The sequence below is a fragment of the Cupressus sempervirens genome, chromosome 5, assembly GCF_028749045.1.
Source record: "Cupressus sempervirens isolate cs-2001-9-10 chromosome 5, ASM2874904v1, whole genome shotgun sequence".
Classification (NCBI taxonomy): domain Eukaryota; kingdom Viridiplantae; phylum Streptophyta; class Pinopsida; order Cupressales; family Cupressaceae; genus Cupressus; species Cupressus sempervirens.
Window position 1 is genome coordinate 965,147,155 of NC_143122.1, and position 16,700 is coordinate 965,163,854.

At 36.3% G+C, this 16,700-nt stretch overlaps 1 protein-coding gene across 1 annotated transcript in view; it reads right to left on the bottom strand.

Moving 5' to 3' along the window:
- Positions 1-16,700, bottom strand: part of LOC149559165 (protein CNGC15b-like) — a 119,677-nt gene that overhangs the window by 51,753 nt on the left and 51,224 nt on the right. The window contains exons 4-7 of the mRNA XM_089833084.1: positions 8,840-9,052; positions 8,229-8,539; positions 2,789-2,900; positions 1,733-1,969 (exon numbers count right to left, since the gene is read on the bottom strand). Of these exons, the coding sequence (XP_089689210.1) occupies positions 1,733-1,969; positions 2,789-2,900; positions 8,229-8,539; positions 8,840-9,052 (873 nt within the window). The remainder of the gene's footprint in view (positions 1-1,732; positions 1,970-2,788; positions 2,901-8,228; positions 8,540-8,839; positions 9,053-16,700) is intronic.

The window sequence follows — 16,700 nt, forward strand, 5'->3', positions numbered from 1 at the left end:
TCTCATTTATGGCCCTTTAAAATCTTTTCCTTGAGTTTAGATTCCAGTACCAAATAGATTCTCTCTTAGTGATAAATGATTCAATATAAAACATTATAATCACAATTCTTTGCTTCAAGTAGGTTGCTCGTGTGAGTGTTTTCTGAGTATTCACCTAGGAAGTGGGCCTTCCAAACGTTGTTTATGGTGTATAGTGAACACATAGCTTCTTTTCTTGATAAAGCATAAGCTACTGCATTTTTTTTCCCTTTGACAAATCTGTACGCTGGTATTAAATAAAATTGAATGGAACTTACAAATTGCAAAGAAGTGTCATATAAAATAACAGTACCATAACCTAAGATAGAATACAATTTCTTTACAAGTGTATGAACTCAACTCATTTAATTAATAATATTGCAAACTTAAAGGACTTCATAATTAGACATTAGAATTGACCGTTAGCTTGACTCCCAAATGGTTGTCATGGTATTTTGTAACATTTTACATGTATTCATTGTTTCTGAAGCATTCAGTTTTAAGATTGTCATGAGCTGCCTGTATTTTGTCTCTTAGCTTGATAGAAAAGTTATTGGATGACTTTGACCAAGCAATGAACTCATCCCAAACAAACAGTGGTAATTGAAAATGTTCATCATATATATCACCTGACTCATATAGATTATAACCAATTACCAAAGGGAATTTGGGTGGCAGCAAGAAAAGTTGGCTCCAATTGAGTAACATTATATGCCTTTGAGCTAAAGCAAACAATGGTAAAAGCAATTCATTAGCAACAACATAATCTGTTGTCAAGATGGTTGCAGACTTGTTCTCACTTATGGAGACAAATGCTCCAATATACTCATTTTAACTTATTTGCTCCCATTCTTCCTAGATGCTTGCTAAAGCTTTCATTTTCACAGAATGAATAACCATGTTTTCCTGATTGATTTGCAAATGGTATCTCGACTATTGAAGCTATTGAACTTTAGTAACAGCAACGTTTGACATATAGGTCACCAATGATAAGTCCATCCTTGAGACACTCACATTCCATGCTCTCAATACCTCTAAATTACTTTCAAAACCCCACCCTTTACAAACCTCATAACCATTACAACCCTTGTGATGACATTTCTTAAGGCATTCTATCACCGGCTATAATGCTGTCTTTATTTCCACATTTTTCATATAAATTTACTAGGGTGGCTGCAAATATAGCATATGCTTTAGTGAGTATTAAGCCATTTTTCAATGCTCTCATTTCATAGAGGCCATGAGACGCTTGCAAATGACTGGTTTAGGCAGTTGTTCATTCACATTATATATGGTGGAATAATGTGATTACTTAATAAGGATACACATGTCCTCTATATGCTGCGAAATTCTTATTCCATGAAATGTTATCTCATTCTTTTATGTGGTAGAACAATGTATAGGCATCCACCAAAGTACTGCACCTATTTTAAGTTCCAAAACTGCCATTTTGGCATAGGTAGAGAGGCTGTCTGGAAAGGCCATGGTATTTTGGCTTCACTTATGAAAGCAATATTTGCTAGAAAAGTGTTGATTATTGTAGATTATTCCAGTCGTCGTATTTCCTAAGATGACATCCCTCCAGAATTGAGGTTTTCTTCAAATGAAATACTTTTTATAAGCTTAAATATATTATTAATAGCATACACATAATTTGAACTCTTGTAAGAAAAAGATTAGATGACACAAAACTAATCCACTTTTCAGAACATACCCGCCGTACGAGGTTCAAACACAAGTGACGTTGTATATCACGACGAAGGTCTGTAGGTAAGCCACGCAAAAGTGCCTCTTCATCTACCCCTCGAGTAGCAACCCATTTGTACTGAACATAGCGGCGAACACGTTCACGGAGATCTTGAGGTAGTTGCCGGTGTCTCATCCATTCCTCTGTATCCCTTCTTTTGACTCTCCACTCTTCAAGCCTAACTGTTAGAGACTGTAAGTAGGTCTGTAGGAAAAATCATAATGAGGTATTTAGATGAGTAACATAAGTCAATTAGATGTATCATAATGAAAAGCATGCTTCCATATCAAAACAACTACCTTAAACTTCTAACAAAGAGAAGATGATATTGCAGGGTTTAAAGCAACTTGTAAAAGAATAATATATAAATTAGACAGCAGAAAATATCCTAAGATCATTATGGTTCCTTCTTTTAAGCATATTGTATTGTATTTGGGGCAAAGAAAGACCATAACTATTCTATACCTATGTTTTTTGGTTTTTTCTTTTGCATTTCCTTCCATTATAATAAACCTGCAGTACAGCTACATTTCTCGGCATACAATTAACACAGTGAAAATGCTTTCTTATGAGATATTTCTCAATTTAATTTTTATCAGAGAGAATATAAACTCCCTTCTAGTTCTTAGCACCAAAAAGCGTAATATTGAAAATCATCAATCCCTGGCCTTAGAAAAATTTCCAATTTTGGTACAGCAGCAGTGCCTCACGTGTATGCTCAATCCGATTAAGTTATTGCCTTCTTTCACTTTAGAAATATTTCATATTCCAAAAATTGTGGTTGGATCAAACCAAGTAGAAAATTAAATGTTCAACATAATTTTATGGTAAGTGCTTAGCTTCCATCACAAGCACACTTAAGCATGATTTAAAGAGTTGATGGTGATCATGAATATTTCATTTGCATATATTAAAAAAAATCTTCCTTGAGAATCTTATTTTGTGAAAACCTCTTTATCTGTTCAAACATGTAAGCTTGCATAGATGAAAACCTTATATCAAAGATGGCAAAAGAAGTTTTACCTGCATATTTCCAATCAGATGTGCAAATAATACCAAACCAACAATGCAAATAACAATCGCAAATGAGTTCTCCCAGATATATGTGCTGGTTACAAGATTTTGCCCCACTGAACTGCAAGAACACAGCACACAAACAGTTAGATCCTATATTCTATTTTATAATCCAACGAATGTGATTTTTCATAGTGACAACTGTGTATGACATATCAGTGCAGAATTTCTCCTTCAGTGTGTCATTCTCCATTAAATCAGCCAGACTTTGCTCATTCAAAAAAATAAATGCAGAGCAAACCAAACTAAAAGCTGGTTTTCAAGTGTGATTAGCATAAAGCTAAAACCCAAACTGGTTATGAGGTGAAAGTGTTAACCACTGACTCTACACTACCAAATTAAACCGGTATTATTAACAACAATAGTTACAGTTAGCACAATAAATACCAGAGAAGCAGATATTTTCATATAGGTAATATCCTTACAACTGTTCAGTACAGCAAGGCTCAAAATCAGCATACCTTCTCTGACATGACTTTGTGTGTTAAACGAAAATACATTAGTTATGGATCATATAACCATTAACAACCAAAAATAATAAGTTACATCACTACCAAAAGCAAACAAAACATAACAGATCAGCTACAATATTATTAAGTAAATTCTATAGACTCTACATTAACCCCCTCGTAGAAAAGTCAGCCTCTCTCAAACAACACTAATAGAAAAACAATTATTTTAGCAAGAAGTTAGAAGGTGGGGGAGAAGACGTTCTCCAAGGTCTGGTGAACTAGATGTCAGCTTCTTCTCAAGATGCAATATACAGCTGCAATTGGAATAGCTTCATTGTCAGCTGATTTGTTACTTAAGCAAGACCAGATGAAATAGTGTGCGTTTTTCAAATCAGTCCAGATGGCACAAATGGACCTACATGCTCTTATACACACAAACATTAAGAAGTGTTACACATACTTTGCAATTCTTTCTAAAATTGAAGACAGATTATGTTTCATAAGCAATAGCAATTCAACACTAGGTCCTTCCCTTCTAGAGATTTGAACAGTGTGTCAACCAGTTCCTCGAAAAAGACCAAATAATTCTAAACATGGTGCGGCCAATGCATCTACACAAACAAAAGGAAGACTCTCAAGCTTTTTTCTAACATGAAACTCATGACATACAGGCACTAACAATCTATTTGCCATAAAAATTTCAACATTGTTCATGCTTGGCAGAAGTATGTCAATGTCAGGTTCTTTAGCATTAACTACGAATTTCTACACTTAAGGAGAACACACAGTGTCAACAATGGAGCATAAAACTAGTAGAGAAGTAAACCATTTAACAAACTGTAATGTCCAGTTTTAGGAACAATGCAATATAACCACAAAATGCAATGCTCTACTACCACTTGTAATGTCCCTTTTTGCGATAACTTATGAAATCGAAAAAACTACATTGCAAAATCAATTGCAACAGACTTCTTTCCTTCAACTCTCAATTATTACCATGAATTATGATCTATGATACCACTTATGAATGTTTAAGTTATGCAAGTAACAAGATATGTGTTTGTGTGTGTATTATTCAACAAAAAGTATATAGACTGGATATTGATAACTGCTGTATCTGATATGACTGATAACGATTATGCAAGGATGATCTTGAAGTTCAATATATGTTTCTGCTAAATGATATTAGCCTTCTCTAATTTGACAATGGAGAGTATGATATATTATCTTCCTATTGCTTTTAGCGATGAATGCTATTTCTGATCTGAATTTATAAATTTACAAATGTCTCTAATATCACATTAAGTGAAACAATTGCTATATCTGATTTCACTTCTTGAATATATGCAATGTATGTATATGATAATATCGCTTAGAGCGATATGGTACTGTCTCTAATCTGTAGATATGTTCTTGCAACAATAATAATGGTGCTATTTCTGATCTGTACAATTTGCTCTTGCAACATTGGTGCTGTCTCTTATTATCACTTTTAATTTATGCAACCATATTATGCCAAAAGGCTGATGCTATATGACCAAATCCAATAGCGAATAAATAAGAGAGAAAGATTACCAAATCGCATTAATGTTAATTGTTGACTTAGTTGAATGAACACATTAGCTGACCATTATGAATCATTAATCTCCAACGTCAAACAGTGTATTAGATAGTAATCTAATCAATCCTCATGGATAATATTTTTAGTTATATGTGACAGCTGCTCCATGCCCTATAATGATTGGGCTTGTTATGGTGTTTGTTAGTCACTATTTGTCGCTGCTTTTATCTTATTTGTTTATTCTACTTCACATAATGTATGGCTTGTTTATGAATGTAATCAAACCCTTGGAACTGTAGTATACTATGAAGGTAACTCTTCATTGGATTGGCATAGTATCAATTTGACCAAACAGTTGCTTGGGCAGCATGATGAGACTGATCCTTGTGTACCACAGTGAGATTTCCAACAGTTCATTAGATTGCTCTTATCAACTACTTACTCACAAAGACATGGATAACAATTTCTATCTGTAGCTCATGATGTTGATCAAAAAATCTTAAACATGGTATTGATGAAGATTTTTAAGCATGGTTGTCATTGCTGGCAAACCATTGAAGAGGTAAATTCATTATTGAAAGTTAGATCAATAGATAAATAGATATAGACAACAACTAAACAGATATACCTTATCAACGAAAAGCAGTAAACAAGTACACTAAGCACTATCGGTAAAGAGGATGGACAGGAAAAGACAAACAGGCAAAGTACTATCGGTAAATTGTAATAATAGACCTATCAGTATAAAAGAGAAAAGTCTATTATCGGTGAACTGATATTATCAGTAAAAAGAGAATGAAGTTTACAAGTAAAAGTAACAACAAGTTTGATGACATCAATGTGTGATCACAAAGGAACGAGATTCATTGAATCTGGACGAAAGATGAAACGTGTTACACAGATTGAGGAATCAAATGAAACAGTTTATAGAGATTTGTGAACAAATTTTAATGATGAACTCGAGGAAGTTTTAGTGAATGAATAATAAAAGTTACTTACCACCTCGGGAATGATATAATAGATCAGATGCAGCCAACGCAGTCAGGAATTTAGGAAAGTTTGAGAATGAGGAAGATTCTGGAGGAAGCTATGGAAGATTCTAAAATGCTAATTAGGTATTACAAGCAAAGGCAAGGGGAGATAAAAAGGGGATGAAGTATGAGGAAGAATGATTTGTTGGAGAAGTGATAACAGAACGAGTTAGAAGCAGTACCAAGGACCAATCACAGAGCAGACCACAGAAAGGGAACAGAAGGATTGGAATGACCGCAGCAGGACATAGAGGATCTGACAAGATTTTGGAGAAAGCAATTACAGGTCATACCCTTGTTTTTACTTAACAGTCTGCTACAAGTTTGTAAAATCCTTCAACCGAGTAGTTCCTAACAGGACTGAAAGTGTTTGACATGACTATTTGTAAATCCTCTAACAAGGTGAACACTGTAATAGTGGGATAAAATCTCTTAACAAAGTAGTCCGTAATAGGACTGTTAGATACTTTTAACAAGATATAAACCACTCCTAACAGGGTGAGTTACTCAGTAGTTCCTAACAGGGCAACCTTATCTACTGCAGTGATGAGTTGTAGGTACCATGCCCACTGCAAGTTTTCCCTCCAACCAAGGGTTTTCTGCGAGACCAAAAATTTGGTGTCATGTGTTAATGCTTTGTGTTGATGATTACTGCTTTACAGTTCTACATTTCAGCAAATAGATAAACTGTTTTATAGGTTTACATTTATTGCTTTAAAGTTTTACTTATCAAAAAAAAAAGCCTAAGTTCGTTTTCTGAAGCATTCAGAGCTTGTTTTATTGCAATTAAGACATAATAAATGGCAGGCTATGAAAGTCCCTATGACCATGAAGGCCACAATTTGGGCTTAGTGGCACTGCCATTCAACACAACCAAACACAATTGCCCCTAGACTCCCGCTCTAGTTTAAAAAGAAATATTGTTTTGCATTACACTAGATGAAAACCAGCATTTTTTTTCCCTTTACATGGCTTGAAATTAAAAAAATTCTAAACTGTTTTTCTCCTTCTCTGAATTTTTCTAAGATTTTAGTTTCTGAATATTTTCCAATTAAATCTTGAGAGCTTGAATTATTTATAATTTTACTTTTCAAATTACATGTAATAATACAACATAAACCAGTTTTATTCATCTTGACATTTATAATTTATCAATTGTCATTGAATCATCAATTACAAGCTATATTCTCAACAGTCAAGACCATTTAATTTTGTACACTTTGAACAAATTATGGTCATGTTTATGTTTTATATTTATATGTTTGTATTGTACAGCTGGACCCAGCCATACTGAACATGGGGAGGAAGAGACATTGCTGAACTGCCAAATCTTAACTTTAATCGGCAAAGCAGCTTTTGAAATATATGATATTATTTTGCATTTAAAAACAATCATATTACTGTTCACTTACCCTTTGGCTGGAGTAAGCTATTCCATAGGTTTTAGAAATTGTCAAGTACTCGTAAGATTTTTTCACAGCCGAGAAATTCAACAGTGTACTTGTGAATTCTTTCTGGCAAGTTTTATAAAGGCTGTGGTTAATACCCGGCAAGTCAGCATGAGCAACTCGTACATATTCTTTGTTGAGTTTTTGCCAAGTTTTAATCATTTTTGTTTTGAAGTTTTGGATATTTAAGTGTTTTTTAATTTGCTGGGTTAAGCTGACTTTATGCCAAATCACCAAATCTGATTCAAGATTTGTGTCTAGCAAGTTTTACTGATTCATGAATTTTCAGAATATTTAAATATGAGAAATTCCAAGTCCAGTAACATTATTTCTATTTTGTTAAATAGAAAATATGTAAATTTAAGGAGTGAGGTGCCATGCACACATACAATTTCATGTTGGGTATGTGTGGCAGGAAATACAGTAGTTTCTTGTAAAAATAAATCCTACTACTTCATGTCTATTCAGGAATTTTGTTATCACTTTAGGTGAAATCTTCCAATATGAGATCCATTTTGAATAGTCTAGAACTGGAATAACCAACCTAAACTATACAGAAAGGATAAGCTAAACAACAAAAAGAGATGAAACTGGATGCCTTTTTAAAGGGCATTTCTTCAAGGGGCGTTAATTAATTGAATTGACCCCAAATTTTCAATACATGCCAAGGAAAGTGGTATCTTTGGAGTTTGAGAAGATATCTTTCTTCTTTCTGCCAGTTGCTTCATCTGCACAGTATTAGACATTAAATGATTCTACAGAAATGTGAACACAACATTATGGAAAACAAACTATAAATTGGCAAATTTGGACTCTTCTGTAATATTATCGCAATTCCTTTTCTTAACTGTTGGAATCTTATACAGTTTGGTATCACAAAAGAAATTGACAGTTTACCTCAGATTTCTCAATCCCCACCAAAAGCAGAAGAAATACTTCTCGAGGAATTTCGAAGAGACAATCCCAGATTGCCAAGCATCCCCATAAATGCCAAAATTAAAACTGATGGTTGCATTATTTGCATCGCAATTATTTATTACTTGTGTAGTGTCCTTCCACAGTTGACGAGCAGAACTCAAATCACCACTCAAACTGTTACAATCTAAAAAGTCAAGTTGACAGTTTGATATTAAGTCATTTTTGCACTCGCTCCGCCAACATGTGTTTTGACGTTCAACAGACAACAGATACCAAGAAGCACCTAAAACCTGTGTATCAACAAAGCATATGTAAACATTTAACAATCCTCAAATAATATATAATGTATGATACAACTTTTTCTCCCAGTAACATGATAAAAGATTTTTAAAAAAAGGAGATATAAATCAATCTTCCAATTGTCACAGAAAAAACAAGCAAAGCAATACAACCTTAAAGAATTACAACCCATGTGTGCACTTGGAAGACTCACTATCATGTAGAAAGCACCATAATTTTTTTTATCGTACAAAAGAAAATCTCACAACCGTGATATCCCAAGCATTCTAGGAATGCATGAAAGAACTTACATGGCTAGCTAGCATGTAAAGCAATAAGTTGTACGCAGCTCCAGCCCAAGCGGTCTTGGTAACAACTCCAGTAGTTCTAACAATTTCGGATGTTAAAGGAAAGATTAAAAACAACCTAGGAAAATACTGGAACAGGACAATCATAGCCAGGACATTCTTGGTGTGATCAGCACTTGATTTTCTTAGAGCAGGTATTACACTCCAGATAACAAGCTGCAAAAACCTTTCAAGGAGTAAGCACCAGTTTAAATTATCCAAAATGAAAAGAATAAATTTCTAACCACGCAAATTTTATTTTGAGAAAACCAATTAGAGTGATTTGTGGGGAAAAAATTACAGTGCTAATTTATTTAAAACCAGTTAGATATAAAAACATTCAGGAACTTCAAACTACAAGCACGCATTGCTTATTTGATATTTCGTCAGCAACCAGACCAGCTGCCATGCCTACTATTTTATACTCGCAAAGATAATAAAATTGGTATTAAAACCAGCAAAATGGAACATCATATTGCATCGATAAATAATGTTAGGACTCTCTCTCTCTCTCTCTCTCTCTCTCTCTCTCTCTCTCTCTCTCTCTCTCTCGCTCTCTCTCTCTCTCTCTGTAATGTTTTTTGGGTTGTTTCACAGTCATGCCAAAAAACCTAATGGTGTCTTTTTGGATTCATCTAGGCCAAAAAGGCTGACACACTCATAAACTCGAGACAATATTTTTAATGCTTTTTGACAGTAGAAAAACACCTACAATTACAGACTTTAATCACCCAACTAAGAGAAGACACTGAATATTGACTAAGTTTTAACATAAGTATGCAAATGCTTGACAACGTCCAACTTGAACGGGTACATGTATCCCAAGTACTGGGTACTCAGTGGAGAGCATCATAGCTAAGGACCTTGATTAAGATTTCTGAATTTTTTTTCAGTATTTTCTTTGCATATCAGCTTGTTGTTTATCAACTTTAATTCAATACCTTATCAGTTTAAACCTTTGATACAATATTGATTAACATTAAACTTTATGACTGTTCAAGTCAGAAGTTTATCATTAGCAATATGTCATTGTCGCATGATTTATAATCTTCTTGTTCATGTTTAAAAGTCTGCCTTCTCTATTATGCATCTTAACATTTATCATATATTATTACAAACATAAAGAAAATCTGAAACTGATAACAATACATTAGATTTGTAAACTTTATCACTGTTCTTGTTTTGAAAAACCATTGTCATGACTCATTATTTCAGATTTTCTATAAATATAAAAGTATAATTAAAAATAAGGTTTGACATACCCAAGTACCCCCATCCCCTATTATGAAAAATAGTCGTACCCATGCCCTAAGTACCCCAAGTACCCTCGTCCTCATGCAACCTTGGTAATTTGTGAGCCTCTCATCTGGGAGGTCTTGGGTTCGAGTCTACTCAAGCTTAACACCTAATAATAATTAATCTCAACAAATAATAATAAATAGTCTAGGCTTCAGCCCATTACCTATCAAAAAAAGAAAATTCCAACAAGTGCGCTTAGCAATCTCATTAGGAATTTAAATGCAAATAGCATTTATTTATGATATCTATTAAAATTTATCAAAGTTGCATTGTTCGCCCTCTAGCCCTCACGACCAAGCAAAGTTCGAACCAGTTTGTGATCTTGGTATCAGAGCCGGTTGATGGGATTTCATAAAATTTGGCAAATGTTTTAAAAAAATTGAGCCTCTGCTGATATGGAATTGTTTTTTCTAATTTGCTTCTCAATTTTTACAATAAGAATTGTTAGAGGTATTTAATGAAAATTTTGTGGTTTGTCTTTGAAGATTTCTGCTAAAAATCACGAAACTTGTCAAAGAGTTTGATCGAATGATTTCTTGGTTTAAGCAGAATTCTCCAACTATCAAGGGTTGAATGTTCTTGCATGTGTTGTTTTACCACATGAAGTCTTGTGCTTTGCTGCATGTTACCACATGAAGTCTTGTGCTTTGCTGCATGAAGCTTTCAAATTTCTCTAATGGATTTTCATCAAGCTTGCACAGGGATGGGGGTATTGTGCACAAGCACCTAGGCTAACTCCTAGTCCTCGTTCCACACTTTGGTTTTTGGCTTGTACTAACCTTAGCCAAGTCAGTTGTGTTTGGACCTTAGAAGGTCATGTGTGTTTGCTCCTAGATGGATTTGACTAGGCTTAATCCATTCTAGATGTTTTGCTTACCTTGTGCTTAGGTTAGAAGCAAGATTAGAGTTATGGGTCTTATACCCTAGAAGTCTAGGGAAAGTTTGGCTTTGAGCTTAATTTGTCCTCTATGGTGTTTTTACATCTTTTTGCATAGGTTGGAGGTCATACATTGTCATTTGACACAAAGTTGAGAAAGATCTCAAAAAGTTGTCAATTGTTGCAAAAGTTGTCAAACAGGTCAAAATGGCCCAAATCAAGTGGGTTGGTGCTCCGAAGGCTAAATCATGCTTGGACATCATAAAGAGGTCATACTACGCCTATTTGGAAGTTTCCAAGGGCTAAATGTAAAAGTTGCTCGAAGATGCAAAAAGTTGTCAGCAATTTTGAAAAATTGCTTGACAATATCGTGACAAGAAAGTTGCATATCGTGGAGATGGAGTTGATGGTCAGCATAATTGTCTGAAACCTCTGAGACAACCTATAAAACCACAAAGAGACCCATCCCGAGGGTTGGACTTTGTAACAAGTGAATTTTGAAAAGCTAAAGGCATGAACTAGTGTTTAGAATTGGCAGTTTTTCATGTTTTTGATTGCTCAAGTACCATGATGGATTGAAAAACTTATGTTTGTGTTGGATCCTTGTAGTTCGTGTTCTTCCAATGCTTTTTGTTTCATATTTCAAGTTGATAGGAGTTCATTTGGTTATAGTTCTAAAAGCTTTTGTTTTCAGCCTGTCTATTGTTCTTGTTTTGGCAATTTTGGGAAAAATGGCTCCCCCATGAATTCTGACACTGGAATCATCATGGCCTTGAGGAACATGGAAGTGGAGTCCTTGCATAGTGTAAATACCAAGAGAGAAGCCTAGACAAATTGGTTTTCCATTTTTCAAGTGATGCCCTAGGCAAGCTTTCAATGCATGGCTAGGCAATCACAGTGCTTGCAAGATGATTTTGATGGATTGAATGTGTTAGATATTTCAATCTGAGAGTTGCAAAAGGGGGAGAGATGTATGAGGATGGTATGTGTGTGAGCAGAAGTTTCCAAGACAAGTTTTGTTATGCATTCCATTGGAAATTCTTGAAACCCTTGTTTTTAGGCATAAAAGTAGCAAGGTGGTGTACAAACAGGTTGAGGACCTGAGACCCACAAATTCTTGAAGTACTTCCAAAAGGGTATTCATATAGGAAGTTAGTTTTCCACCTTGTTAAGAGAAATTTGGAATTATAGTCCAAAAACTGAGTTTGGAGGCCTAATTCAACTAGGCTTGAATAGGACAGTTCTGTCAAGTTTGAAGGAATCAATAAGGAGACATGGATCTTGAGTCCAAGTGGATAGGGGAAGCCTAAAATCCCTCAAGTCAAATTCCTCACTCCAAGTTGAAGGTAGAATGACCATTCTTGATAGAATTGTGAGTTTGGAGAGCAAGTGGGAAAGACTAGGATGGATGAAAGTTGTAAACACCTTGGTGTAATTGGATAGTGGAGATTGGAGGATAGGATAGCAATCCTCTTGAGGTTAGGGTGACAAGGGGAACCCTAGTAGGTTAGAAGAGAAGCCTAGGAAAATCCTTAGTGAAGAAAAGGTCTAGTAGCAATCCAGTTACATCAGATTGGTATCAGAGCCACCAAAGATTTGGAGCTAGTGGCATGTCTTTATATACTGAAGAGTCAGTAGGGCAGGCAGACATGGTGACTAATGCAGAACTTGCCGAGGAGATGAAGGAGCAAAAGGAGAGGAATAGGCTCCTAGAGGCAGCATTAGAGGAGATGAAAACAAAATTTGAGGAAGTTGTTGAGGCAACTAAGAAGATAGATCAAGAAGGATAAACTAGTGATAAAGGTAAGGGAAAGATTGATGAGGAAGATATCATTCCTGAACTAGACCCTCCATTGATTGAGGAACCATTCCCAAAAGCCATCAAAGCATTGGGTGGAAATGCCTTAGAAGGAATCCCTTTGTTTAGTGGGAAGATGGACCCTGAACTTGTGATGGAATGGATTGAAGGGATGGAAAACCACTTTGAGTTTGAAGGGGTCAGTGAAGCACAAAAGGTTAAGGTAGCCAAATCTAGACTGAGGGGATCAGCACTAACATGGTGGAAGTGCCTCCAAGAAGAGAGGGAGAAGATGGGAAAGAAGCCAATTGCAAATTGGAAAGCCATGGTGACCAAGGTAAAGGAACAATACCTACCTAAAGATTATGAAATTCAAATACACAAGAAAAGATCAAGTTTAAAACAAAAAGATATGGATGTGGCAACATATACTGAAGAATTTCAGAAGTTGTGTTTGAGATCAGGAACCCAAAAAGAAGAGCCTCTTAAGGTGGCTAGGTATCTAGGTGGGTTGAAGTGGAACATACAAGAGGAAATCAGTTTATCGACACCTGCAACAGTCCATAAATGTTTCCAATTGGCATTGAAAGTGGAAGAGAGGAATAGAAAGAAATCAGACACCAACTTTAGAGGCAAGGGTAGAGGCAGAGATGGTAGGAATCAAAGAGGTTATGGTGGTAGAGGTTCAAATTCAAGAACCCAAGGGGAAACTAAGTTGACTAAACAACAAGAAGGGAACTCAAATAGAGGGAGTTTCAGTAGGGGAAGAAGCTTTAACAGTAGTGGAAGAGGAAGAAGCAGCAACCAAGGTAGAGGATCCTACTTTGCAACCATGAAGTGCTATAATTGCAACTAGATGGGACACTCTACATATAGGTGCCCTGAGAAAGGTTCTACTTCCCAAGGGAGTGTGAAAAGAATCAATTATGTGCAAGAAGAGTCTAGTAACAGCAGCAAACCATCTGAAGTGCCCTTAGAATCAAAAGACGGGGAAAGTCTAATGATAAGGACACTAACTAAGGAACCCATAAAAGAAGAACCAAGCCAAAGGAGAGCACTATTTAGGGTGAAGTGCAAGATGATGGGAAAAGGGGGTAAGGTTATCATAAACTCAGGTTCCACAAATAATATCATATCAGAGGAGGCAGCTAGCAAACTGAATATGAAAAGAATTCAACATACCAATCCCTATAAGGTTACATGGCTCAACAAGTGGCAACATATTCTTGTAAGTGAACAAGCATGGGTGGAATTTTCAATAGGAAGGTACAAGGACAAGGTATTATGTGACATTCTACCTATGGATGCTTGTCACCTTCAACTAGGAAGGCCATGGCAGTTTGATAGACAAGCAATGCATGATGGAGCCAAAAATGCATACTCATTCAAGAAAGATAGTGTGGCATTCAAGATTCAATCCTTAATAGAAGAGGGAGAATTGAAAACTTCAAGTCCTAATGTTCTTATGGTGGGGGAAAAGGGGTTCTTGAAGACCTTGGAAGAAGGAGTAGGGTTTGCCTTAGTGTTAAAACCTAGACAAGAAGTTGCTGACAAGGAAGGAAAGAAAACAGAGCTACCTAAGGAAGTGCAAGAAATGTTTGAAGAGCACAAGGACATTGTTAGTGATGGACAACCTGCTACCCTACCTCCCAAGAGACCTGTTAGCCATCAAATTGACTTTATTCCAGGAGCCACCCTTCCTAACAAAGCTGCCTATAAAATGACCCCTCAACAAAATGAGGAAATTGACAAGCAAATCCAAGAGCTCTTAGACCAACGCCTGGTTGGGAAAAGTATAAGCCCGTGTGTTGTGACTAGTGTTTTAGCACCCAAAAAGGGGGGAACTTGGAGATTTTGTACTGATTCAAGAGCCATTAATAGGATCACCATTAGGTATAGGTTCTCAATGCCTAGGATTGAAGACCTAATGGATTCTTTAGGGGACTTTACCAAGATAGATCTCAAAAGTGAGTACCACCAAATCAGGATAAGAGAAGGGGATGAATGGAAAACAGCCTTCAAGAACACAGAAGGTTTGTATGAATGGCTTGCAATGCCATTTGGCTTGTCAAATGCTCCCTCCACTTTTATGAGGCTTATGGACGAGGTATTGAAGGACTACATTGGTAAGTTTGTTGTTGTCTATTTAGATGACATTAATTTTCATTAAAACTAGGGAGGAGCATATTGAACATTTGCAAATTATTTTCAAGAAATTACATAAGGAAAGGCTAATGATAAATTTAGAGAAGTGTGACTTCATGAAGTAGGAGCTAGTGTACCTCAGGTTTGTTTTGTCTCAAGGGAACCTCAAGATGGATCAAAGTAAGGTGGATGCCATCTTAAATTGGCCTACTCCCAAAGTTGCAACAGAGGTGAGAAGGTTGGCCCAATATTATAGGAAGTTTATCAAACATTTCAATGTTATTTGTGCTCCTATGTCAGACACCATCAAAGGTGGAATGAAGACAAAGTTTCATTGGACACCTCAAGCAAATGATGGGTTTGAAACACTCAAAAAGAGGATAGCTACTTAGCCCATTCTTGTTTTGCCTAGTTTGGACAAGCTCTTCACAGTGGAGTGTGATGCTAGCAATGTGGCTATTGGGGCAGTCCTAAGCCAAGAAGGGAGGTCAGTGGCTTTTCATAGTCAGAAACTAAATGATGCAAAGAGGAAGTACTCTTCCTATGATCTAAAGTTATATGCTCTAGTCCAAGCTTTGAGAAAGTGGAGGCATTACTTGCTTCCAAAGGAGTTTGTGGTATATTCAGATAACCAAGCCCTCAGTTTCCTCAACTCCCAAGATAAGCCAAGTAGCAAACACATGAGTGGGTGGAATGCCTACAAGCTTACACTTTCAACATCAAGCATAAGAAAGGAGTGCAGAACAAGGTGGCTGATGCATTGAGCAGAGACTCCTCACAGTATAAGAAGTTCAGATTATAGAACATTGGTATTGATAGCTTCAAGGACCAATATGCTGATGATGAAGATTTTGTACACATTTACAAGGCATGTAAGGAGTACGAGAACAATTTTCATGGTGAATTTCTGATTACACTTTGCAAAATTATTTGTTGTTTAAAGGGAGTCAACTATGTGTTCCTAGGGGATCAATGAGGGAAAATTTGATTCAAGAAAAACACAAAGGGGCACTTAGTGGTCATTTTGGGGTCAATAAGACACAAGAGTTAGTTACTAGGTGTAAGAATTCCGCTTTGGCCAGAATTCACCCAAGAACTAAAGAACTCAACACAAGCACACGGTAGACCAAAATAGACAGAGTATGATCAGAATGATGATATTCATTCAATATGCCAGCTTAGCCCACTTAAGAGTACACTAGGAGTGCCTGTATATAAAGGCCTCTCAAGAAGCACCTAGAATGTCTCTAGAAACAACCAGGAGATAAGACAACTAAGCACCTTATCCAACATTCTAGATGAATGGATGTCATGTCCCCAATTTCTACCCTTCCTTAGTGATAACATTTCTAGCAGGGTTGATCTATTATCTGGTTCCCATAGGCCAACAGAGCGTAGAGGGAACCAACCCAGGGGCTTTGAGAGTCATGCATGAGCTTCCCAAGTAGTTTGGAGCAGTAGACAATAGTTTCCTACAATTTAGGAGGGATTCCTAATTTGTAGGGATTGACTAGGAGTGGTCTAGGAAGCATTTGGAGACCTCGGCGAACGTTTTTGGAAACTTAGAGTGCATCTCCTATTTTTTAGGAGGAACTCCCAGTTCAGTGATAGTTCTCTCAGAGGTGCACACAGTAGGGGAGAGTCATTGGGACTCAATTTGGTTGATTGGGGCTGTCTCCTACTTTTTCGGAGCATCCCTGGATTTT